The sequence below is a fragment of the Carassius carassius genome, chromosome 36, assembly GCF_963082965.1.
Source record: "Carassius carassius chromosome 36, fCarCar2.1, whole genome shotgun sequence".
NCBI classification, from domain to species: domain Eukaryota; kingdom Metazoa; phylum Chordata; class Actinopteri; order Cypriniformes; family Cyprinidae; genus Carassius; species Carassius carassius.
In genome coordinates, this window is record NC_081790.1 from 27,113,974 (window position 1) to 27,139,591 (window position 25,618).

Consider the following 25,618-nt stretch of genomic DNA (forward strand, 5'->3'; position numbering starts at 1 on the left):
AATATATAAATAGTGTATAACTAAAAGCTGTTGCGCTTGTTTTAAAAAAAACGTATGAAATCATCATTATTTATTAATTTTATTGGCTTTAGTTTGCCTCCCTCAGCACTGAGCCCAACCCTGTGGTAGTGTACTGTTTCCGTATAAAATTTCCTCTTGCAGATATTTGTGTAAAATGTATATCTTTGACTTCCAGTAAACAAAACAAAAGTATTGCTGACTCATCTTGCATACAAGGGCAAATATTTTTGTCCAAAAAAAAAATCTTATAAATAAAAGCACCATAAAGGTGCTTTCTCACACTTTTAAAATATACTGATGATGCAACATCAGCTTTTGTTTTACTGAGGTAAAAGCCAACATATAACTATGAGTTGTTTGTTTTATAGTCGTCTATTTAACTGATGGAAAATGTAAAGGAAAACTGATTCCTCTTGTAGTAACACATAACCTTGAATGAAAACTTACTACATTTTAGGATTTTTCAAGATTATTTCCATATACAATTCCAATGTGCTATTCTCATCATATTCAGAACTTAAATATTCCTAAACGCTGTAATATTGCTACATAGCCTACAAATTTGTTTATTTTTCTTCTTCTGAAATTAAATATAACTCATTTATCAATGACAATTGTCTGCACCTTGCTACTTATTACTTTTGGTACTTGGTATGTGTTTTGAATAAGGCATTGTGAATGGAAGAGAGCTGCATAAAGATTCTTCAAAATAAACTGGGTTTTCATGGTTTGGAACAACACCAAGACTTGTAAAATAATAGCATAATGTTGGCTGAACTATTACATTAATTGGGTGATTCTCTGCCAAAGGCTCACCGTAGCCTTCATTTAAGCGCCTGGAAACGATCCGCGGCGATGTATTCAAACCCTCCTCCGAGCGGGAAATTTGCCGCCATCCAACACCAATCTGCGAGTGAGGGAAGGAGGGGGCGGGAATGTTCGTTTGAGGAGGGCAGGCTTTCCAACGTTACTAACGCTCCCCCACTACCTTCATTTCAGCATCAGAGGCAAATACTTCAAAATTCACCCATTGGACATGAAAGAATTCACTGGAAAATAAGTGGAAAGACAGAGGGGGAAATCAGCTGCCAGAGCTTAGAAAGTATCTGAAGTCCGTCGGAAGAAAAAAGGATTTATCTCTCGTGAGGTACATTTCTATTATTATGACTGAATGATGCCTAAAATGCGTGTCTCGTACATATAAAGACAGGGAAACGCCGCTAAAGAGATGTCTTCGTAAAATCCCGCAGTGTTTTATTCACGAGTAAGTGTGTTTTTCAGAGGAGCACGTCATTTGTTTCAAGGTTTAACAGGTCTCCTCTCGCCACAGATACACTGAGGTGAACCTGACCAGGAGCGAGAGCTGATCGCTGGCAAGACTGACGACTGTTACTTTGAGATGATATCACTGAAATATTTTTACAGACATTAATTTTCCCTCTATTCATTAAGATCAATTTTAGTCACGCTGTCGAACGGTAGCTAGTTTATTCACACTGTTGAAATATAGCCTACTGATGCTGCGACATAAAGCTTTTGTTTTGCTGAGGTAAAAGTCAACGTGTAACCATTAGTTGTGCGTTGTATAGTCGTCTATTTTATTTATGGAAAATGTTAAAGACAATCGATTACTCCTGTTGTAGCGCATAACCTTGAATGAAAACTTACTACATTTTAAGATTCTTCAAGATTATTTGTATTATTTCTATAATACGTGGTACTGTCGTCGTATTCGAAACTTAAATATTCTTAAATATTGTTATATTTCAACGAATAATTTCAGTGATCAAGACAAATAAATAATAAAAGAAAATACAGCTTAGCATTGGAAACTCGATCGATCGGATCCCAGTGTCTCAGAGATAACACTTGGATTGCGCGTGCGTTTTCTGTGGTTTGTTCCGTCTGCTGGTTTTCATATCGTGACAAATCATTTCAGTCAATAGATAGCCTATTATGGTCTTCATGGAGTTACTTTATTTATGAGCTCAACAGTAAAGCGCTTGCTTTCAAATGGGTGGAAGACGTCTGACTGTTTATTAAAAGAGAGCGAGAGAGAGAAAAGGGGGGTTTAGTGCGCAAACAAGCGCCTTGGGTATGTATGAATACACTTTTATCATGTAGCTGCTGGAGGTCCTGCATTTACACGGTGCTTATAAAAAATGGTTGCTGCTTGCATCAAAAAATGTTAAAGGAACATTTACCCCAAAATAAAAATGGTCATTATTTAATCATCATGATGTCACTCCTAAATAGCCATCCACCCATCTAACCCTATAGTACAAGAGGTTTGGAAAATGGATGAATGGATGTTGTACCATTTATTTATTTATTATTATTTTTATCTGATGTCCATGCAGTATATTTCAAATATCATAGTTATAATAGTAATATCATATATTTTTGTGAGGGACAGAATGGAAATGTTAAATTCTTCCTGTTTGCAGTTATTATTATTTTTTATTTGTATTTCTTTTTTTTAATCTTATTCACACTTGTGAGTCAAGAAAGTTTCATTGTGAATGTTCATTAGACGTTAAAACCAATCAGCTCTGCAATGGATGTGTTTTACAATGCCATGTTTGACAAAAGTGAGATTTATTTATTTATGGGTCCTCTGGCTTTTGATAGGAAAGTGTCAAATTTACAGAGATTGGAAAAATTTAATCTCAGGTCCACATACATTATCATTCCATGAAATTGCAGTGCATGTGCATTACATGAGAGTTTGGTGGGACGTTTGGAGAAGAGGTTAATTGAAAAAATATATATTCACATTTAAATCTTTAGAGCTCAAATGGCCTTGTTCCCATTCACATGTATTACAGCGGCATGATATTTTTTTAATTTTTTTATTTATTTTTCAAACATCTGCTTCTTACAGAAGAAAGAAAACAATATGGGTTTGTAACTAGAAGGTAACCTCATGATACACTTTGACAAAACATTTGTCATGATTCAATATATTTTTATGGAGAATTATACCATAATTTGACACCAATAGGATGTTCAAGAAAGATAGCGAAATTAAGCTAGACAGACACGTTAATAGAAGAAAGACCTGGCCACATAAATGTGACTGCAAAACGAATATAAAATCAATAGAGTTCACATCACTGAAAGCATCAGATGTCCTGCATTTTTTTATTGTCAGCTAATTTCAAGATCAAAGGCTGCAAGATGAAAGAAAGCGACAACAGCACTGGTGACAGAATTGAGTGTTTACCACTTTTAACAAAAATGACTGTGTGTTGAGCTCCAGGATGTGATGCAGAACGCTGAGTTTAATTTGCGACAGTTTGCACATCTGCTTGCCGAGGAGAGATGCTCATCTCCAGCAGGCCTTACCTGTGGAAATGCTTGTTGTAGCAGCACTGTGGCAGTTGAGTTGACTATGCCTTAAATAAACTACCTTTTAGAAGAAAAGAAAATATGTTTAAACTTTTTTATATGAAAAGTTTATGCTAAAGGTTGAACAGTAGGATAAATTAACTCATCTAGCATTGCTTTTGGTGTATATCCCAACCCTTGAGAGACATGGCGTACAGCTGTAAAATGGCCGGGAACAGATTGAAAGCCACATTAGATGTGGAGACCATAGCCCAGATATATTGGCAAGACCATGGTAATGAGGGCAGTGGTAGATAAGAAACATGTCAGGTTAAGTGCTGAAAGCTGAAGGTCTGAGAGCTCCAGAAGATTTCTCCCTCAAGGGAGCCATTTTCAGCTAGCCTGTGAGCTTGGCTCAGGCCAGAGTTACAATTATAGCTCCAAATGCAGTGCTCAAAGCAAGAAAATAAACCTACTTTCAGCACTTCTGCAAAACTGAGAGGAGTGGGCAACAGTTAATGTCTGCTCTCTCTCTCTCTCTCTCTCTCTCTCTCTCTCACTCACTCTCTCTCTCTCTTACTCTCTCTAGCTTTAGTTCCACTAACTTCAAGAAAAGATTAATGTTGTACATTAGCATTTCACTTTAAAGGAATGGTGCCAGAGTGATTAAAGTTACTGCGAGGAATTATTAGTTTGTGCTGTTGTTCGTCACAACCATCCATTATTCCTAACTTTTAAAACTGGCTTCTGTCCTCAAGATATCAAAGCTTGCTTGTTCTTTTTCAGGCAACTGAAATTTGCATATTGAAATTGAATTAATTTTTATATATTTATTTATTCATAAGGTTTGAGGGAGGCAATGATATTCTAGAATTGTATACCCTCTTCGACTCTCTGACATTTGACCACCTGTTTTAATCTAAATGAGCCGTGACTCATCTACCGTGGAGTTGCAGGGTTTTGCTATTAACCTTGCCCTACCCTTTACACCTTGTTTTCAATATCACATAGGCAGAGCGAGGCATATAACAAGATGACTTCTTAACTGTGACTGTCTCTAAACAGACTTTTCACCGTTACTTCAACCTTTCAAGTGCTTGAAAGTGCAGAGCCTCTTTTTTAGTGGGTGGCTATGCTGGAAAGAAGTGAAAAATCCAGATTTACACGTCAAACTGGGATGGCTGAAGAAAAGCACTGCCTTTTTTCTAATGCAGAAAAATGTGTCTGAGCTCTCCAAATCCTTAGTATTTGGTATTCCTAGATAACTCAGCAGTTTTTACACCTCTGAAGTAGGATTATTTGACAATCCCCACTGACATTTGCATGTGGTCAGCATGCAGGAGGAAAACACAAAGGAGAACGTGCCAGCTAGATGGTCACATTTATGTGTTGTCTCATGTCAGACCGGGCCTGGTTGCGACTGACTGAAATGCTAGCATGGGTCAGAATGGTGTTTTTTTTTGTGGCAGATTTTCACACATTCTGCTCACTTTAAGAAATGTATACAATTGACTTGTAAAATTTTTGTCAGTGCATTTGTTTGTTTATTTTAACACACTTTCAGAAACACAAGACAGAAGACACAATGCTTTTGAAAACCAAGACAAATCATAACCCAAACTATTAGCATATAGTAAAATAGATCGGTTTACTTTAGTGTGATTGTTTTAGAGATGTCTGCTTGAGCTTAAATCACTGTCCCTTCAGCCGCATAACCAGAAAGGAAAAGTAGAGCTGGGGTTAATCAGTTCTGACAGGAGGTAAACTAGGTGAGCCTTTTTAATGGCAAGAAGACTCCAACGGGGTCAGTCAAGAGCTTGTCACTCACTACTACAAGCAGTGAGTAGACAGAGATATGTGAAAGGAGAAATGAGAGTTAGCCTAGAGCACTCATGACTCACTGATTCAGCTCATGAACCCTAAAGAGCTGTAAAAGCCAATGAAAATCTTATTTGCATCTATTTAATGTATTTGTGAAATTTAGAAAGACCACTTAACATGTAAATATCGTATATATGTGAAAGAAAATTCTGTGCAATTCACCTGTGAAGACTTTTTATGATAAGAATACAAATTTATTAGTTCAGTTAGTTTAGATCAAATAAATAAAATAAGGTAATTTACTCCCTGCCAGTAGGATTTACACTTCAACACTCTTCATCCTCTAAAGGTAGGTGTCACACATTTTAGCATGCATATAATGTTCATTAAGTAGCTTAAAGGGTACTTGGACTTCATTTGATTCTTAGTCAAAACTGCTTCAAATAAATATCGATACACAGTGTTTGATAAGGCAAGTTTGAAGGCAACATGCATTTATTAAATTAGTCCTTTTTTTTGTTAAATTTTTTTTGACAGCTGAACTTGGAAGTTGAAGAGACGAAAGGGAAAACAGAAGACTTGCAAAGTCAAAGATAAGGACGGAATTAATTTTAGGTTAAAAAAAATCCAGGTCACAGCCTCACATTCTCCCAATAGCTTAACTGCTTATCTTCTTCACAGACTTTTTGGTGGCTGCCTGCTCAAAGGCATAATGACCTGGACTCGTCCATAAAAATTCAGCCCATTAGCCATATTGGGCTTCAGGCACAGATTGGGACAATTACTCAAACCTTGGTCATTTCCCTGCTTTTCATTAGTTTTGTCCTGTGGATGCACTCGTCTCATTAACTATGTGTTGACTGCATCACACTAATTTTCTCCTGCCTGCCAGAACACCCCAGTCAACTTTTTACTTTCCATTTCTTTCCTATTAATCATTTCCCCACTCATTATTCCATGTAGAGTCAGTTGGGATTGGTGGTGAGGCAGATAACGATAACGCTATTATGATTTCAGTTGGCATTAATCAGTATGATGGATAGAGTTTCAGATTTCATTAGCTACTGATCAAACCCGAGGCATCAAATGCAGTTGGTCAATGGGAGGGCAGCAGGTTATTAAATTTAGGTATCTGGAAATGACATGATATCACTAAACTGTTGGCTAACAGATATGTTGTTTACATAGTGCATGCAAGTGAGGGCAGAGAGCTTAAAACCTGTCACATCTGTCGGGCCAAAGTGCTTTGGTAGGAGAGATAATGCACAGTGACGCACATGGCACTTGACTGATGGTATTGATAAGTCAGGAGTCCCACCAGAGCGCAGGCATCTTGCAGTTTGTTTACCCTTTAGGTGACAGTCATCTGTGAGGCAAAACGTTAGAGCGGCTTTCTTCTTCAGTGGCGGTTACACCTGACGGATTCCACAAAATGTTCCTCCTCCAGTAGGATTTATAAGAGGGAACACTCTAGTCTTGATAATCTAGGAGGAGACAGCCAAGCTCCAAATTGACTAGGAATGTGCAAAACTACATTCCATTCCAACCTCTGACTGAAATACTGGAATTTTGTTGCCTGGGGACACTTTTAGAAAATGCAGTGATGACTTGATGTTACTTAATTATTGTTTGGTTTTAAAATGTGCATTAATTCATTTAATTTTCAAGATTTTTAAGTAATATTTGAAACGTATGCACAACTGCACACCAGCAAAACATTATAACCAAAAAGAATGTCCACATTCAGGTTCAAACAGAATGTGTGTTCTGTGTTAAAGGGGTCATGACATGGATTTCTTTTATTAATAGGTTCATTGCGGGTTACTTATAATATTAATAAAGTTTGTTGCACAAACAAACGAATACATTTGTGGGAAAATTACTATTTTCATCCCTCATTCTGACCCGCTTAACTAATGCATGCACTCATAGACTTACATCAGTGCTTTAGAGCCAAAGGAATGCAAGAATGTGCTCTGTAGGAATGGACCTTCTCACATTATTATAATAATAATATTATTAAGCCTGAAGTGTAGATCTTTTATTTCATTATAATGATATTCATTATTTGCATCATTATATGTTTAATTGCTATGCTTAATTGCTAAGAAAGCAGCAAAATTATAATTCTCAAAAAACCCAAACTGTAGCAGAGGATCACTGATGACCTTGTGACATGTGAATATGACCCCGAGGACTGTGATTATCCCTGGGCTAGTTGATGGGTTGTCTGAAAAACTAGTTGCCCTTGAAGAAGCCCTGTATGATAATGCTGGTTTCGGATCGTGTCCAAGAGCTAGATGGAACACAAAAGAATAAAATCATACTGGAGTATCCATGTTTTTAAAAACCCTCTTAGAGAGCACATTCTTAACAAACATATCACATTGTCAGCATACTAAAGCCCTTTCTAAGAAATTGCTGTGAAATGCATCACCTTTAAAGCTCTGCTTCTAAAAAAAAATTGCCAAAAGAAAGTAGGTTATGGCTAATTGACATCTTCAAACTGTATGAATCTTTCAGGTAGCTTTTCAGCGTTTACATATATTGACAGCCATCAATTCGAAATGGATCATCAAGAATGCATTTCATATTCATATGATTATATATTGCTTAATTAAAAAAAAAACCATCATAAAATGATGCATTGCTGTATCGCATCTGATCATTGGTTTGACAGTGAGCTGTTCTCCATGCGTATATAAATAAGACAAGATGTGCAGGTGTGACAGAAACATTTATTTGGAGTCTCTGGACTGGAGTGAATGAGTATATTTACTCAATCAGAGTGCCAAAAAAGGAGGGTCAACAGTTTGCACAAGAGACTTGGCACCATTTTTCTTCAGAATATTGAGAATAAAATGCATTTTTTTTTCTCAGAAACTAATCCTTGTAGTTGCTGTCTGAGAGATATAGCATACTTTATTGTGTCCTCCACATCTTCATATTATTCAAAGATATGTTTTCAAGACTGGTTGTTAAACCTTGGGTTCCACTTCCATTTCTGTGGACATTTCTGTCTCTTCTTTACCTCGTAACCAACCTAGATGTTTCTTTAGCGTTGCGTTCAAGCAATCACTTCATTCAGAGTTTTCACATGGATGGAAGGACTTTTCATTATCCATCTTACTGGAACCTCTTTTGTGTTCCTCCAGCCTTGCCTCAGCACTGATATCTCTTGCCTTGGTTCCTTGGAGAGAGCTTTACTGGAGTCAGTGTATCATACTGTAAATGTGCTTTTTGACATTTGAAGCTAGAAGCTTTAAAACCCCATTCGCCCTCAATCCGTCCGCCTGTCATCCCTTGCATGCAACACACATGAAGCAGTGCTGATGCAGCAGGGTTGAAAGGTTGTTTCATGCAGACATGTTCAGACGGGTGTAAATTTATCTTGACACTGTACAAGTTTGAGTTTGTTTTAAAATGAAAGCACTGCACTCTGCAGAACTTTGGCAATGTTGTTTTTTCCTCTTTACAGTGAAATTGCTTTTGCCCTTTTTGTCATCTCCATTTATTAAACTGTGTTTGTACCCTGGAAGAAAGATTTGTATGTGTGTGTCAGTGCTTGTGTGAATGTGTTAGAAAAAGTGAAGAATCTTGACGTTCTGTCAACCGGAACAGTTCAGTTGTAAGAACTGCAAGCAAACAAGTGATGACGTATGTTACGTTATGTTACAGTACAAGATTGTACTGCAGAGACATTGCAAAGAAATTCTTGTATTATGGCAGAAAGAGTTTGCTATGTTACTTAGTGCTATGAGTTTGTTCTCTATTCACTTCTGTATTCAAACTTTCTCAGAAATGTTGAAAATTGTAGGTTTGTTTAATCATGTTTGTTTAAACTGTCATATAGCTTATTCATAGCTAACATGTATAGTTGCCAACTTCTGGTCATAGAACGGTAGCTTAAAAGCTTAACCATTTATATCAGAGGTAGTTAAACAAACAAAATCACCAGGTAATATCTATCTTTTTTCTGTGTATAAAGTGAAATTTTCCCTGATCATTTTAAATGTTGCAATACCTTAATGGTGTGCCATAATTAATCAGTTTGAATGAGCATATGTGCATGTGAATTTTTTATTTTTTTGGCTAATGGCTGCTTGTCATTAGATTTCTTAAAGGAGTCATATGATGTTAGTAAAAAGCTTGTGCTGCAGGTGAAATGTGATATGAGATTTTTGTATAACTTTGTATTTTTATTTTTGTTTCATGCTGATAAATCTCAGGAGGATTGGCTACCTAATACTATGTATTACTATGTATTATTCACTCAATAGCATTGATAGTTAACTTATTTTATCTGTTTAATATTTGGTTGTATAAAAATAAAAAATAAAAAGTTTTTGCTATGATACTAAAATTGGTACAGAGAACTAGATAATATTTTCCGTTGCTGATAACAATTACTGAAATTTTGCTACATTTTGAACATTGATTCATTGTTCATCCATTAATTCTCCAAATGGCTTGTCCTATGTTGAACAACGGGATGCTGGAGCCCATCCCAGCATTTCCTGCTCATATTTTATGTAAAGATATAGGGCCCTATAATACACCCGGCGCAATGCGACGCAAGGCAAGTGTGTTTGCTAGTTTCAGTCCGGCGCCCGTTCGCATTTTCCAGTCCAGCACCATATCGTTTAATTAGCAAATGCATTTGCGCTCATTCTTGTGCCCATGGGCGTGCTGGTCAAAAAAAGAGGTGTGTTGAGGCGCATTGCTAGCGCAATGCTATTTTAAGGAGCTGAAAATAGACTGCGCCATAGACCAACTCAAACCTGGTCTAAAGTCTGGCGCAATGTTTTTTCTTTGTTATTTAAAGAGCGTACACACTGCAGCACAGCAGCACACAAACATGCCAAATATTAAAAATTAAAGGATTGCAATGCATAAGATTTTTTTGTAGGCTAAATAACTAAATAAATACACACACACACACACACACATATATATATATATATATATATATACTTGCCCAATTCCGCCGTGTAAATAGCAAATCCGTCATGGCACGAGTGCAACTGGCTCTTAAATGGAATGGAAGATGAGACTCTGATTGGTTTGTTGCATGTTACGCCCAAAAAACACCCATTTCTCATTAAGAGAATAGGGGCAATCCGTTTAGACCATGCGCCCGGGCGCACCAACCATTTTCCCGTCATTAAAATAGCAAAAGTGGATTTGGACACGCTCTGAGTGCACCTGCGCCGTGCGCTTTACACTTTGTGTTTAGATCGTTAAAATAGGGCCCATAAAGACTGTTAGAATGGTCTCTTGTTTGCTGCAGAAGGAGAGCTACACGTGTAAACAATAAAAATTTGGCTGTAAAAGCTGTGCCATTTAATCAGAGCATAGACAAACATTCTACAATAAACTCAGCTGTTCATGTTGTTTCAGACTCTCATGAATGGACTTCTGGTGTGACAATCATTATTCCTAAACAACAGCAAAATGCACAACAAGGATTCGATTTCCCAGTGTTATTCCCAGCTATCCTGATGAAGTGTGTGCTCAGAGTCAACAGCATTAGTTGGTAGCGGAGCTCATGTATAGAGATTGAGTGATGAATTGTGAGCCATTCTGAACTAACACACAGAAAACACAATTTTTAATGAGATTCCTTCCTTCCCCTTCTTGTCTGCAGCGATCAGTAGAGATGCCTTGTTTATGTTCAGCTCCAGTAGGCACTTCTAATGTTTTTCAGTCTGGAGACCAAAAACAAACCACCATAAAGTGCTGTTTTCTTCAAATAACAAAAGCTTTCAAACTGAACTTGAGGTGTTTTGGTTTCAGTGCACTTCACAGTTTTCTTTTTGTTGCCTTTGAGTCTATAATATAATGGCATCCTAACATGATATAATACTGTATATCAAACATCCAAATTTTGCATGCATTTGCAAGATACTACAATTGGTCCCCCTTGAGTAATACGTTCTGATTGTCTAAGTTACACCTTTAAATACAGAGGATGGTGACACTAAAGATTAAAAAAGGACAATGAAATTTGTGTTAAACTGTGTCCTAACTACAGGCGACACAACGCAGCGTCACACAATAAAAGCTATCTTTTCAATGTTAATCAGAGTTTTTGTCCTATCTAGCCCCGACTGTGGCACGCAACATTTCTATTTTAGAAACGGTTTTTATTTCTGTGACATAACAGCTGGAACAGTAACATACAAACTAATGACAGTGAAAATCTCAGGTACAGATTATGTGCTTTATTCAGTGTTAAAAGTGTCTAATGTGAGTTTGATTATAGTATTGCGTAGCAATTATAGCCACACTTACCAACAACAGACAGTTTACCTCAGATCTTAAAAATAAATTAAAGCAAAGATGTACGTTAAAGATGTACGTATCAGTCACTCAGTATGTACATTCAATAACATTAAAAATGTTTAATATTTATAAATTAGATTATAAACACCCATCACATGCTTCTGATTGGCTGTATATTTGATTGATTCTGTCACGTCAAGTGTGGACACCTAGATTGCTTGTTGCTTGTAGTTAGGAGACGTTGTTATGTTTCATGTGTAAGAAGGTTTGTTTCCCAAGCATCTATTAGAAAGCGTTGAGCTATTTTAGACCTAAAGCTACAGATTAACATGAATAATTATCTATCAATTAATATAGCACACAAACTGTACAAATCATTTTATGTCGCTTTCATGGTACTATATAGTCATTTTTGTAGCTTGACAGTATGGCTCGCCAACCACATTTACAAGAGCATCTTGAACATTTAACAAATCATCTTTTTTCTTTTTTTTCTGCACACAAGAAATAAATCCATGTCATCTATCTAAAATGACATTAGAGAGAGTAAATGAACAAAATGTTCATTTTTGGGAGAGTCTTTATTTATTCTGTTGGGGCTGCAATAATTGGTGGTTTATATATCCAGTTATCTCCATTAAACCTAGCATCATTTATTGACAGAGAGTAATCACTTGTCTCCCAATGAGGATTTGCTACCTAGACAACCACTACTAGATATGCAGGCACCCATGACAACCTATTGATAATTCTCATTATTAGTACCTTCAGAGAGCTCTCACGTGCAACTGAAATTAGCTGTGTGCTTTCAGTGGACCACAGCCTGTACAACACCACTGTTTATGTTGTGTGTGTGGGTGACAAATGTGTGGTCACAGAGCATATAACCAGATAAGAGTGCTTAGCGACAAGCACAGGTGGCAGTGGCATAGTGTAGCATTTTATCTTCAGAACAGAGCAGTAATGCATTAGGACATGTTTCACCCACTAGACGTGCTGGCACTGCACTTGCAGATGGTCTCAATTGTAATGACGAACATTATCATCGTTATCAGCTATGTGTGACCAGTCATAGCAGCATGCTCTAGTGATCCTAATTGCCACATACTTTCGCATAATTAGTGGTGCTTGCCAAGGCAGAGATCACTGTTAATATTACTCATAGTAATGGTAATTAATTTTAATAAACCCCTTACATTAAATGTGAAACTTCAGCACTAAAGTTTAATACTGTAAAATTATATCTCAAAGCACTTTCTAGAGTAGTTCTAATGTTTTTTTTTTTTTTTAATGATTAAATTTAGTGCATAACACATGATAAAATGGGTAAAAAAGACTCTTGATTAAGATATTGATGGAGTGCCTGAATCTTATTTAGAGACCATATCAGTAAGACTTAGGGGTGGGCTCTTTTGACTTGACCAATAAACAACCACCCTGAACACCCTACTTAACTTCTTATTAAGCCCTATTCACACAGGACTAGTATTACCTGGCGACCTCCAGTCATGTGTAATAATTGTGGAGGTTGCCTGTGATCTGAATCCCGTGTGAATTGGCCATGTCTGTAATCTGTAAGGTAAAAATTTCACAGCAAATGACCTACCATATTTCGCAAAACACAGAGGTCCTATGATAATAATAATCGCCATTCCTGTTATTTGGCCAGCATTTGGCGGGTTGTATATCATTTTTCAAGGTTTTTGTTTCCAGTGTGCCTTTTTATCCATCTGTCATGAAGAATGGAGCTGTGTTGGAGTGTTTGATAGTATTTTGTGTGCTGTCATATCACTACACCATACAATTTGCAGAAAGAGAAAGCTGAAAAGTTTTTTAGGATTAATACAGTATGTTACAAATAAATCAAGCATAAAGCTTGATATATTAACCTGGTGAAATGTAGATGACACAGGGCACGAAACTATTATTTTTTTTTTTTTTATCCATCTAACCGGACCACGGAACAGGACTCTCAAAGCCTTGACATTGTATCTGGGAGATGAGTCAGTAAATTCGAGTAAAATCACAGGCTTCACTAATCCTATGATTCGCACCACATGAAATTCAGAAATTCAGATGTTGGGGGGCGGGTGTTGGGGGTTATTTAAAAATCACACAAGATCCCCAGATAATACTAATCCTGTGCGAATAGGGCTTAACTTCAACTTTTTCTGCTTCTTAAAAAAAACAACCCATTTTGTTATTCCATGCCTTCTGCATCTTGACCCAAAGGCTTTACAATAGATCTGTCTAGTTTATTTTCCAACTCGCCCTAAATTCGCTTGATGGGGTTGAGGTCTGGACTTTGAGGGGGCCAGTCCATCATTTAAATCATTTCAGAAGATTTAAAACCGAACTGTGCTATAATCAACGTTTGTCTTTCCTCCTTAGCCAGAAATTCAGAAAACCATACGAAAGATTGAGTATCTTGACAATATCTAGACTGTATTCAGACATTACATTTTCATCACCAAATGCTATCTATATAGCTGCTATGAGTCAGGCATTTCAGAAGTAATGATTAATGGATCCCTTATTTCAGCAAAATGAAAAAAGAACCTATAATCCCAGTTGTTTACTGCAATGATTTTTTTTATTATTATTATTTTTCTTCCATTTTTACGAAAGAACAAATTATGGAGAAAAAGAGAAATGTTGGAGAAAGAAAAACACAAATATACACCCCGTGTTTCTTGCAGCTCAACTCTATTTCCTGGCCTCCTGGTCATGGGTATGGTGTTCTGACATATAATGTCTGATGTACTCCAAATGATTAATGGGCTGCTGTGGTGGTGGTAGATGTTCATTTATCAATCAGTATGCCAACAAAGCCTTCCCCGTCATTGGTATGACACTACATTCCCCCTCCTCCACTACTTCTGGCTGTCAATGTATTTTTGCCAGAGGAGAGGCAGGTACTGCTTTGAAGTGCTTCATATAGCCTCAAGAACATAGACAGTCCACCCTGGAACCCACTTCAGCTCCCAACATGCAAATTAGTTCTTAAGGGAACCGAGGTCGCCTGCAGACTCATTATTTGTTGTCAGCTGCCTGCACCTGTTTGGCCGGAGTGTGTGTGTGTGGCTCTTGTCTTATTGCTATCCGGTTATCAGTTCTTTCCTCTTTAGATGAAATACCAGAGATGGCAGCGCTGTGTGTGCTGCCTGATCCCGGGACCTGTTCATGTGAATAGGAGCAGGGGGCATTTAAGAGGACACTGTTACCATGCTGCTAGTCTGACAGAGGTGTTGGCTGTGCCATAATGGTGACTTAGCACTAATGCCAGCTTGAGTTGCAGTAGCAGGTGTTTTTTTGCTGTGTTTGTACTAGGGATGTCTAAAATGATAGAAGGGCTACATGTACAAATTGAGATTGTTTTGGGGTTTATCTGACCATGACCGAATGTGTTGCTTAGAGGTAATTTCTTAATTTGAGATTCTCAATTTGTCATGTTGTCCCAAAAAAATGTCACGTTTGGGGTGGGACACTCAAAAAAAATGGCTGCAAGGTGTTTGGGGTGAGCCAAGATATAGCACTGGAGCTATAAAGGAGATTATTTAAAAATCCAACTTAATGGTACCCGATGTTTTTCCAGTTCAGACTGTTAACCCCCTAAAGCAAGTACAGTATTTATAGATTGTTTTATGTGCTCATGTTGCATAAAATGTGACTGCATGCATGTAGCAGCACTAGTCACCAGTTTGACCTCTGTTGGTGAAATGCAACTGGCTACATGACTACATGTCTAATGCCAGCTTCAAATATTAAAATATAAGAAATGATCACTGTTAATAACCTGAAATATGCTGTTTAATAACCCAGTTCCCTTCCAGCTTATATATGCAAGATATTAAGAGCTAAAATAAAACAACACCATAAATCGTACTCGGTTACCAAACGTAACCTCGGTTCTCTCTAGAAGAGCGAACGAGTACTGCGTCTTAGCTAAGACGCTACGGGAAAAGTCTCTTTTCACGAAATACTGAAGCAAAAAATTATCCTTAATTTTGTATTTTTGTAAAGCGCATTTGCAGCAGCACACAGCCATAGGCGAGACGGCTCGTTCGCTCATTGGCTTGTTCTGCGGCAACTGCACAGCCTATCGAGCGCAGGCTGATGCAACATCAGACCAATAAGGTCGCACCCTTCTTGCCACTTCCCGCCGAAACGGGTGTGGCCCAACCTATAAAAGGAGCTCGAAAAGGCTGACTCACCTGATTTATTTAATCGCCGAAGCGAACCAGAGTGAATCAGAGTGAAGCAGAAGGCGCGAGATCCTCAGAGCTCGCCCAGCCCTCACTGCCCGAAGCTAGCAGAGAGCGCGTGTCCTCTTCCCCCGACGCGGCCCTGAGATCGACTTCCTCGGGCGACACCGGGAAGCGATGCAGGGGGGGGGGGGGGGGGGGGGTGTGTGAAGCAGGGCGAACCGGCGAACTCGGTTGAGCTGAAGACGGTTCCGGAATCCGCTTTTACGGCGCCTGAGCGCAGCGGAGAATGCAGGCTCAGAGAAAAAGGCCAGGCGAGTCCTCAGAGTCAACATAGCAACAGCTCGCAGTGAGGGCATCCGCCGTCAGCGAGCGCGAGCGCTGCATGATCTTCACCCAGGCAGGAGACACAGATGACGTACCGGTCTCCCTCGCTGAGTGGGGCTCTGACGAGCCGCAGGAAGGCATCTTAAAAAAGACGCGAGCTCTTTTACGAGTGTGTGTCGCAGGGCGAACAAACACACACACATAAAGAACAGCTTGGATATAACAGAATTGAAAGGATATAGGCGCCGGATAGCGCAGCAGGAACGGCAGTGGAAGGTGGCGAAGGCCAGCAGCTTCAGAATGGCTCGTCCTGCTGATGTGCTTTCTCAGACGGTGCTTGCTTCCTCCGTGATCCAGCGATGCGTGAGCTTCGCTGAAGAGATGAAAAATCAGGTGAGTCAGCCTTTTCGAGCTCCTTTAATAGGTTGGGCCACACCCGTTTCGGCGGGAAGTGGCAAGAAGGGCGCACCACTGGTCTGATGTTGCATCAGCCTGCGCTCAAAAGGCTATGCAGTTGCCACAGAACAAGCCAATGAACGAACGAGCCGTCTCGCCTATGGCTGTGTACTGCTGCAAATGCGCTTTACAAAAATACAAAATTAAGGATAATTTTTTGCTTCAGTATTTCGTGAAAAGAGACTTTTACCGTAGCGTCTTAGCTAAGACGCAGTACGAGAGAGCTCTCGTAAGAGAACATTCATTCATGATGGCCAGCAAATGCTTACTGTCATTAGTACATACACTCTTACTTTATCTCTAAATGTTCTGTTATTATGTGAACTCCTTGTAACTGTTGTAACATCCATTAAATCTGTGTGGATTCCTTCCATGTGACGCTTTATCATTGACATTAAGAGCTGTTAAGAGAGAAAGATTTGATGTAATGACCAGCATATAAGCTAGACTTTGTTAACTATAGATGTGGAGGAATATAGCAATATAGTCTGTCATTACTGACCATGGAAATGTTATTTCTGACTCTTGAAAAAGACAGGCATCCCACAGCTTTTATTGCTCACATAACATCTCTACTAATGATGCAGAATTGGTTGTAATGGAGGCTCATTAATAATAACATGAAATAAACGAATAAATAAATAAGTGAATAAACTGATGCTAATCTGGCTGTATAAAGTAGTACATTATTGTAGCACTCAGTTAAACCACAGTGTTTTTCAGTTCAGACTGTACTAGGGTTGTCATAGGACATGGAATATATTAGGGCTGGGTTATATGGCAATCAATCATTTTCTTTATTAACCATCTAGTTAAAGAAAGTTCTATCCCAAGTGCACCACACATGAATGAAATTGATGGTATAAATATAAAAATCACTTAAGTATCTTTACAGAAAAGATGCATGATACTAAATATCATATGTCCAGAAATAATAATAATAATAATAATAATAATAATAATAATAAAAAAACAATCTCAAAAGCCATGGTAATTCTAAAATTATAACACCAGTATATTTAATAGTGAATGAATGGCCAACTCAGTGGTTCAAGTCTCTGCAATGTTAAAAGCTTTCACAGGGAATCTTCTGGGATCAGATCAAGCTGCAAGGTTTTGCTTATCTGGTTAACAAAAACAAACAAACAAACAAATCTACTGAACATTTCAGACTCTATTTAGTAAATGAGTTTTGAGATTATAAATCACTGATTTTTTAAAATATTTTTTTAAAATTATAATAAGGACGCTTACACTAACACAGCATTGTTGATTATGTTATTAGAACAGCGGCCTTCAGAATTTCCCATTTAGATGAACTGCTTTTAAATTATTCAGTATCCTCCATGCTGGCAATGCTCCTGAGGCCATGTGTATTTAATGGTCTTCAATTAGCCAGGCACACACCAGACTTTTGTTTGTGTGTGTGTGTGTGTGTGTGAGAGAGAGAGAGAGAGAGAGAGAGAGAGTCTTTGGAGGACAGTGACAGACAGGCAAACTATCAGCACAGAATTACTGACACAGCTTGGCATGTACTTTAGGTTGGTCAAAGTCTTTTGACCTTTTGCTGATGCTTTGACAGTTCTCAGCAGCTACACATAACTTTCTTTTGACTGATTGTTTTTTCTTGGACTTGTGAGTAGCTGCATCAGCCAGTCTTTGGCATAGGAACTTTTTTACTTTGTCAATGGTGTCATGAAGCACAGCAGCTATGGATTTGTGGATTTCTTTTTGAAGAGACCCATGACAGGAAGTAAGTTTGCAGTTTAAAAAGAAAAGTTCATACAAAAGATGAGAAAACATAGTCTTTTTTTTTTAAGAAAAATGTATCCATAAAAGGCAAAAATCAGGCCCAAAGTACTTTAAATGACTATATCTCATTCAAATGTATCCATCACCTGAAAAAAGGTGTGTAGCAATCAGGGAGAAAGCAGGCAAATGTGAAACTTATCTCATAACGCTTCTTGAGGTGACAAATTTAGAATTTTTAACGAGTGCAGGATTTGACAGTTAAATCAGGATGGAACCGTGCACAGGGTGTTATCAACAACCCTCTGCATTGTAGAGAAATGTTCGGTTCAGAGCTACAATAAAAATAAGTACAAATATGCTATATATTCACGAGACTGACAGTTAAGTAGAGACAGTTAAGTCAAACGGTCAATATCTAACTAAATATTTATTTAACATTTAACATTATATTTAATCTGCAGCAACATTCTGAACTTTTATAAGGATATGGATAAGACAATAGCAAACATGTACGTTTGGACACTGTAAAAAAACATGATTTATTTTTTCAGATCTTTAGTAGAAGACCTGTTTCAAGACCTGAAGTGTATGGCTCAGGAAAGTGAGACATTCATAATGTACTTGCCCCTATGCCACCAGCAGCAGGGGTCGGAAATAATGGAATATACTTAAGAGTATTTTAGTGAACTATTTCTGCATTGTACCTGTGCTGTAGATGGAATATAATGTTTAAGGGTGCCACAGCTTTGAGAAACGAAAGCCAGATCAATAGGGGAGATGAAGGACTTATTTGCCATGCTGCCCTTGTGCTTCTACTGTTCTACTGTGTATGTCTGGCAGCAGACTATAAAATCAAGGGTAGAACTGCTGCAAAGCCTGCAAGCACCTTGGAACTTAATGTATTTTCACCTTTAATTTAAGATAAGCCACAGGAGCAGGCCAACGTGGGATGCTGGCATGGGCAATATATCTAATTTCTCCTCGTTGTAGATCGCGGATCAGTCAAAGGTGCTGAGACTTCAATTCAGCTCTTTCTTTTTTCTTGAATCAAAATATGCAAGGTTGTGTATGTGTGTGAGAGAGTTTTATTAATCCTTTGAAATGTATTCAGCATATACACAGAAGTTGCCACTTGGAACATAGCAATAATGGCTTTGCAAATGCTAGCAGAAAAAAATACACCCTACTCTGAATGCAATTGCCTACTGCAGATAAACTTTTGTTAAATAAATTACTTTGTGTTTGTTGAGTTCAAGTGCTGCTTTGCAAAGGGATTGCATTTCTGTTTTGGGCTCTTTGCAATTAGATTGAAGTCCACTCCTAATTCTCTGTGCACTTAGTGGAACTCTAATGCAGCTTGCATATAAATGTTCATATTAATCTCCCTCTCAATATTCTACAAGAGAAAACACTTTCAAGCCTCCTATCAGAGGCACATTTACCCCTAGCAGCTGTAGATACAGATACATATCCATAACAATTCTCCAGAAGTTAACAGAGAAAATGTGACTGTAGGCTGCATTTCGCAGGCTATCATTGCAAAGAATCTCCAGACAGTTTAATCAAATTCTCGCAGCACTGCTCTGCACAGTAGTTTCCAGCAAACACTTGTCACAAACAGGTTGCATTCTCATACATTGACAAGTCTAGGGATTTATCCGATACAGCTTCATACATTCTTTCACACTGAGACAGTTCTTACCAAATACTAAATGACACACAACACAATTCACTGCTTTTCTTCAAACAAACAAACAAATAAATAAATACATATTGGTGATTAGCTATAGTGTCCTGTATTTGAATATTATTAGTAATATTAGTGATGTTAGAAGGTCAAGTTTTGTCATATTTCTTATTTGAATGATGGATTCAAGACAAAACAGTCTTACATTCTAGATTATTAAAAAAAAACATGTATTTGTATTTATTTTTATATGTTAGATTATAATTATACTTAATCCAAGTACTAAATAATCATTTTAACTTCAAAGGGCCTTCTTATGCTTTAAATACCTAAGAATGTTTCAGGCATGTTTTAGAAATTCAAATATTATTTCTATTATTATGCTTTTATAGGCAGACAGACAAAATAATCTATGGTATTGTTCTGAAAATAAGACGACTCCCCCTTTTCAAGGGTTGGAGTTAACTCCACAGGACAGTGGCCCTCCAGGACTGAAGTTGCCCATCCCTGCTCTATATCATTGTTGTTGAACATTGTTTCAAATCGTAGATTTAACAAAAGTTATCATGAGCATTGTAATTTTTGAGGCAGGATTCATAACAATTGTCAAGTTGACCAGGATTTGTATTTTTTTTATTATGAGTGGTTTATTCATTTTGTACAACTGCATGTTCACGTTATGAAAATTCAAACACAATACAGAAGACAAATGTGTGCAGTGCTGAAAAGGGGCGAAGCTGCATAATGTCTATAATGAAGTGATGTACAGTGCGCTGCTGCATTAGTACGTGCAATTGTAATGAAAGTTCTTTATTATGAGGTGAAAGAGACTTTATTTCATACATTTAAGCTGTGCAATTTACGTTAGAATAATGACACTGACATATAATTTTAAAAATCATTTCTGACTGCAGATACTAAATCAGGACAGTTTGTTTTTCTCTGGCACATCTGACAGAAGTTTGTCTTTCATTTTGTCATATATATATATATAATACTTCCTAAAAATATCTGTACTTTTACTAAGTCACAAAAAATGTAATCCTACGCACATTTATTTTGATGTTTGGACAAATAAAATGTCCGCATCATTGGGAGGCAGCTGAGTAGCACCTTTCATATTTGACTTTCAGAACTGGTGCAGGTGACTGGGCTTGAAGTTCTCCACTTTGCTAATTTGCTTGTTCTCACCCTCATTTCCTTCTTCTTTCTACAGGCGTTCAGAACTCAGAGGGATATGGCTGGCATTCTCCACAAGCTCACAGCATGCATCCCATGTGTGTGGATTTTCCTCATGCTTTTCAACCCCAGCTTGCAAACCAGGTGGGATGACTCATCAACCCTCCCTTTCTAGCCACTTTCTACCTTTTCTCTGTTACCCATGTTGCAGGCTCTAGGGATGCATTGCAGCTAATACATTCATTAATAAGGTTGTATTACTGTGCAGGGGCTTTTACGATCAGCAAAATGCCATTGGAGCCAATCGTAGCTGGCTGTAAATTGCTCGCACAAACTGCCATGAATTGGATTTTTGGTGGTGGAGCGGGCTTGGTTACAAGTGTGACTCAATAAACCTGGAAAGAAACTCACGCTGGAAGAACCTGTGGGATTCCAAAACGAGTTTAGCCTAGATTGCGTTGCCGTAATGGCAGTTGGTTTTCACTGCTCATTAGCCCACTCATACATGTCAGAGTTGTGAATGTACATAAAGAAAGAGATTTGGGGGAAAAGGGGATTATGAGTTTGCAATCAAGTGCCAGAGCTAGTGGTCTTCTAAAAACTAAATACAGCATTAAATCATAAAATAGGATCCCTTTCATGACACACGTCTTTCCTGAACCATTCTCACCGTGTCTTAAGCTTGTATTCATAAAGGCCCCAAGCGAAATCAAAGAATGAACTGGAATGATTACATTTTGAACAAAATTTGGGCAAAGCGAAGTTCATTTAGATTTGGCCAAATGAGTTTTTTTGTTCAGCCTGTTGGGTTGAGACACAGGGCCAGAGCCAAGGAGGGGTGTGATTGTGCATCACCCCCTTAACCAGGTTGTCCTTCCCCAGTAGACAAGATGATTGTGAAGAGGTATTTTAATAATTTAAAAAAAATCAGTTGCATTGGCCTTCTAGCATTAAAGTAGTGTAGGTGATTTTGGAGAGGCTAGCAATAGAAAGCTAACTTTGAAGCATAAGATCGCACCCTCCCTACAAATCACATGAATGCGCTTAGGCAGACCATGAGGCTAACCAGCGACACTATAAGAGATGGCTTTGGTTGAATGCAACGCTGTCAGATTACCTCATGTCTCATTCACTGGTGAGAAAAAAAAACATTACAATACAAAGTGCATAATATTACAATAATATCGGCTTCCACCCTTGCTCGCAGGGCTCTTAACCGGTTCAAGGAATGAAAAAGAAAACTGGAAAAACAAACAAAATTTTAGAACCAGAAACTAAATCAAATTTTATAGTTTCGAACAGAATCGAAAATTTTAAATGGCCATTAACCAGTTAATAACATTATTTTATCGTTCCATTTAATATTTGAAATTTGCTGTCAACCAATCACAAATTCCAGCAGTACAGCATATGCAAATGTGACACTGAAGCCAACGAGTGAAATGTCCGCTCAACTGTGAACTCATCATGGGCAAGTCTCAGTGGCAATGCACCGCCTTCAGGGCCGGATTAAAAACAAATTGGGCCGGATGCTGCAGCGCAAAAATGGCCTATTTTTCTCAGACTTAGTGCATGTGCATTCGACATTCAATGCCAGCATGCTGTCAGGGATCTGGGAAGGAGGACCCAATTGCAGGACCCTATTAACCTCAAAATAATTCTTAGAATGAAATTTGGAGTCCGACTATCGGATGCATATACAGCGTTACTTATTATACATTAACTATTATTCTATATTCATTGCACTGTGACGTTACTGACTAGGGATGTTAATTTCAGTTATTTTTCCTTAACTGATTATTAACTGTTTACCGACAAGATTATTTTAAGTAATAATAATTGAAAGTACGAACACTATATAATAAATAAGATTTTAGCATCCAGATACGTCGGGAACATGGAAACATTTGGATTCATGCTGAATGAGAGAGGTATCAGCTTCACCATAAATTAATTTGTTTTTGTATTGACGTTTTCATAGCCTAAACTTTAGAGGATTTGTTTTGGAGAGAAACTAATTACTGTTTTTATAATGTTTGTAAACATTTTGCTTTAGACTACAGGCATTTTAGCCTTCATTAGATTTCGGAAAGTAATAGGGCTTATAAAATGCAATGTGAGCCGCGACTTTTTTTCACTCTCAAAACGCAATTTTATAAAGTGTTTTTTTTTGTTTTTTTTTACAATGCAGCAAACATTTTTTAATATCTTAAAAATAGATTTATAGATAGATTTTTTAGCTTACATTTGGCCAAAATCTGGAGAAGATGATGCTGCATTGGCTGTGACTAAGTGTTAGATCTCTATTTTTTCCTTTTCTTTTTGATTAAAGGAAACACTATACCAGTGGTTCTCAACCTGTGGGCCGCCAATTATTATTAAAAGAAATAATAATGTTGTTAATATATGTAAAATGTCTAAGTCATAACATAATAACATCATTTCATATAATTAAATAACAAAAAATAAATATTAAACTGTAATTTTGCTTCCACTATTTGAGCTCGCTGATTGGTTTAAGAATAAACCGCCAATTTATCTGAATAAATAGTACCACAATAGTGTGGTCAGTTAATTTTTTTCAGTGGGCCGTGCAAACATATGTGTTTGGTTGTGTGGGCCGCGAGTTGAAAAAGGTTGGGAACCACTGCGCTATACTTTATTATTATTATATTATTATAATTAATAGGCAAATTATAGGCAAAGAATATTGTTTTTTTTTTAAAATAACGTTATTAACCAGTATTTCTTCCACCGAACCGGTTTCGGAATGGTAATAATATCAGAGGAACACAGAACAGAAATGTTAAAATATCGATTCTGCTCTGAGTGAACAGAATGAATTTTTTTTTAGTTTTCAAGCCCTGCTTGCTCGGTCTGCAATACCAAGTGTATTGTGGAGGTATGCAAAAACATATGTTGACAGGTAGGTAGGACAACCTATCGTTGCCCTCGTACTGAGTGATATGATTGGAGGAACATTTTATGGTCAATACCTTGCACAGACGATATAATACATATGAATACATTTAGACCACTTAACTTGGTGATTGCTGTCTGGATGAGAAGTACTGTAACTTTCAACCTGCATAACAAATAAAAAAAAAAAAAAGGGCCCTAGCCCTTTGGTTGCCCTAGGCGAGATTGAGTTTTGCACCCCCCAGGCTGAGTATCCCTGGTCTCAGTGGTCTGTGTTTCACTGGGGCCTGGAATGCTAGATGTGGCCCCTTCACCTGCAACAGCCAGATCCGTGGTGTTAAATTAAATTGTAACCATGTAGGTTATCAGTGAAGTTACGTTTGCTAGTAATACGTACAGTGCTTAATTTGTAAATTGCGAGGTATACCGGAACAAAGCGGGGCAATGGATCCGGCACGCGATTACAGAAGGGACAGGTAATGGAGCACTCGCGCTATCACATTGGTGGACCAGTTTAGGGATTAAGAGCGTGCATCAGTTGCTTTTATAGGGTCTGTAAGGTCATGAATAACATGGAAATGCAATGCGATTTTAAAACAACAATTTCCAGGCCTAAAAAGTTTTCTGAGGGGGACTATGTGTCGCATGGTTTTAATAAATCTCGCAGCTTTCAAGTTTAGAATAAGGGAAATTCCTGCATTTATTCAACATAGCGTGTAGGTTTGAATAATAAAATAAATCCACACAAAGTCTAAGATTAAATCAGTCATTTGAATCCATGAACTCTCTCAGAGCGCGCTTCTCATCAGCGCATCAGTGACCTGCACGCTGCGATACAAGACTTACTCGCATTTCAGGACAGCTGACAGAACTGTCACTTGACTAATAGGGTCATTGTTGCATTTTGACAAAAATGTATAATAATTTGCACACCTTTTTAAGAATTTTAAGCCATTTGGTACTCACGCCTATTTAAAAATTTGTTTCGCCGATTTTGGAGATGATCAGCTCCACGCAATCAGCGGGAGCTCAGTTCTCATGTTACCGATGAGAGCACTCTCAACTCGGCTAGTCCTTCAGAAATTTGCTGCTGGCTCTGATGTCTCTTTAGTGACTAAACATAAAATATAATTTGTTTTCCCTTACGAAAAAGTAGTATACTTCAAGTTTATTTTACTAAGTATACTTTATGTAGCTAGTATACACATATTAGTGTTCTAGTAGTATACTTGTAAGTGTACTGTTTCAATACTCCTTGGGACTAAATTGGCCCACTCTCTAGTATATATATATAAAAAAGTATATAAATATATACTTTTAAGTATACTTTAAGTATAACAGTAGCAAACTTTGAGTACACTGCTAGTTTACCTCTATGTTTGTAGTTTGTACTACAATTATAGTAAACGTGAACTTATAGGTATACTGATAGTTTACTAAATAAATAATTTGTACACTTTGAAGTATAGTCTCAGTAAACTACTATTTTAGTAGTTTTATACTGCAAGTATATTCATAACCTTTCTTTAAGTGAACTTTACATCATACTTTAAGTATACTACTATGTCCCTATTTAGGTTTTAATGCATATATATTTTGTTACATGACTATCTGAACAAACAAAACATCTAAAGAA

The 25,618-nt window shown here is 37.6% G+C and overlaps 1 protein-coding gene across 1 annotated transcript in view; it reads left to right on the forward strand.

The window, feature by feature from the left end:
* Positions 1 to 1,000: 1,000 nt before the first annotated feature.
* Positions 1,001 to 25,618, forward strand: part of LOC132117502 (gamma-aminobutyric acid receptor subunit alpha-3-like) — a 220,801-nt gene continuing 196,183 nt past the window's right edge. Inside the window, exons 1-2 of the mRNA XM_059526826.1 lie at positions 1,001 to 1,163; positions 21,101 to 21,207. Of these exons, the coding sequence (XP_059382809.1) occupies positions 21,122 to 21,207 (86 nt within the window). The 5' untranslated portion in view covers positions 1,001 to 1,163; positions 21,101 to 21,121. The remainder of the gene's footprint in view (positions 1,164 to 21,100; positions 21,208 to 25,618) is intronic.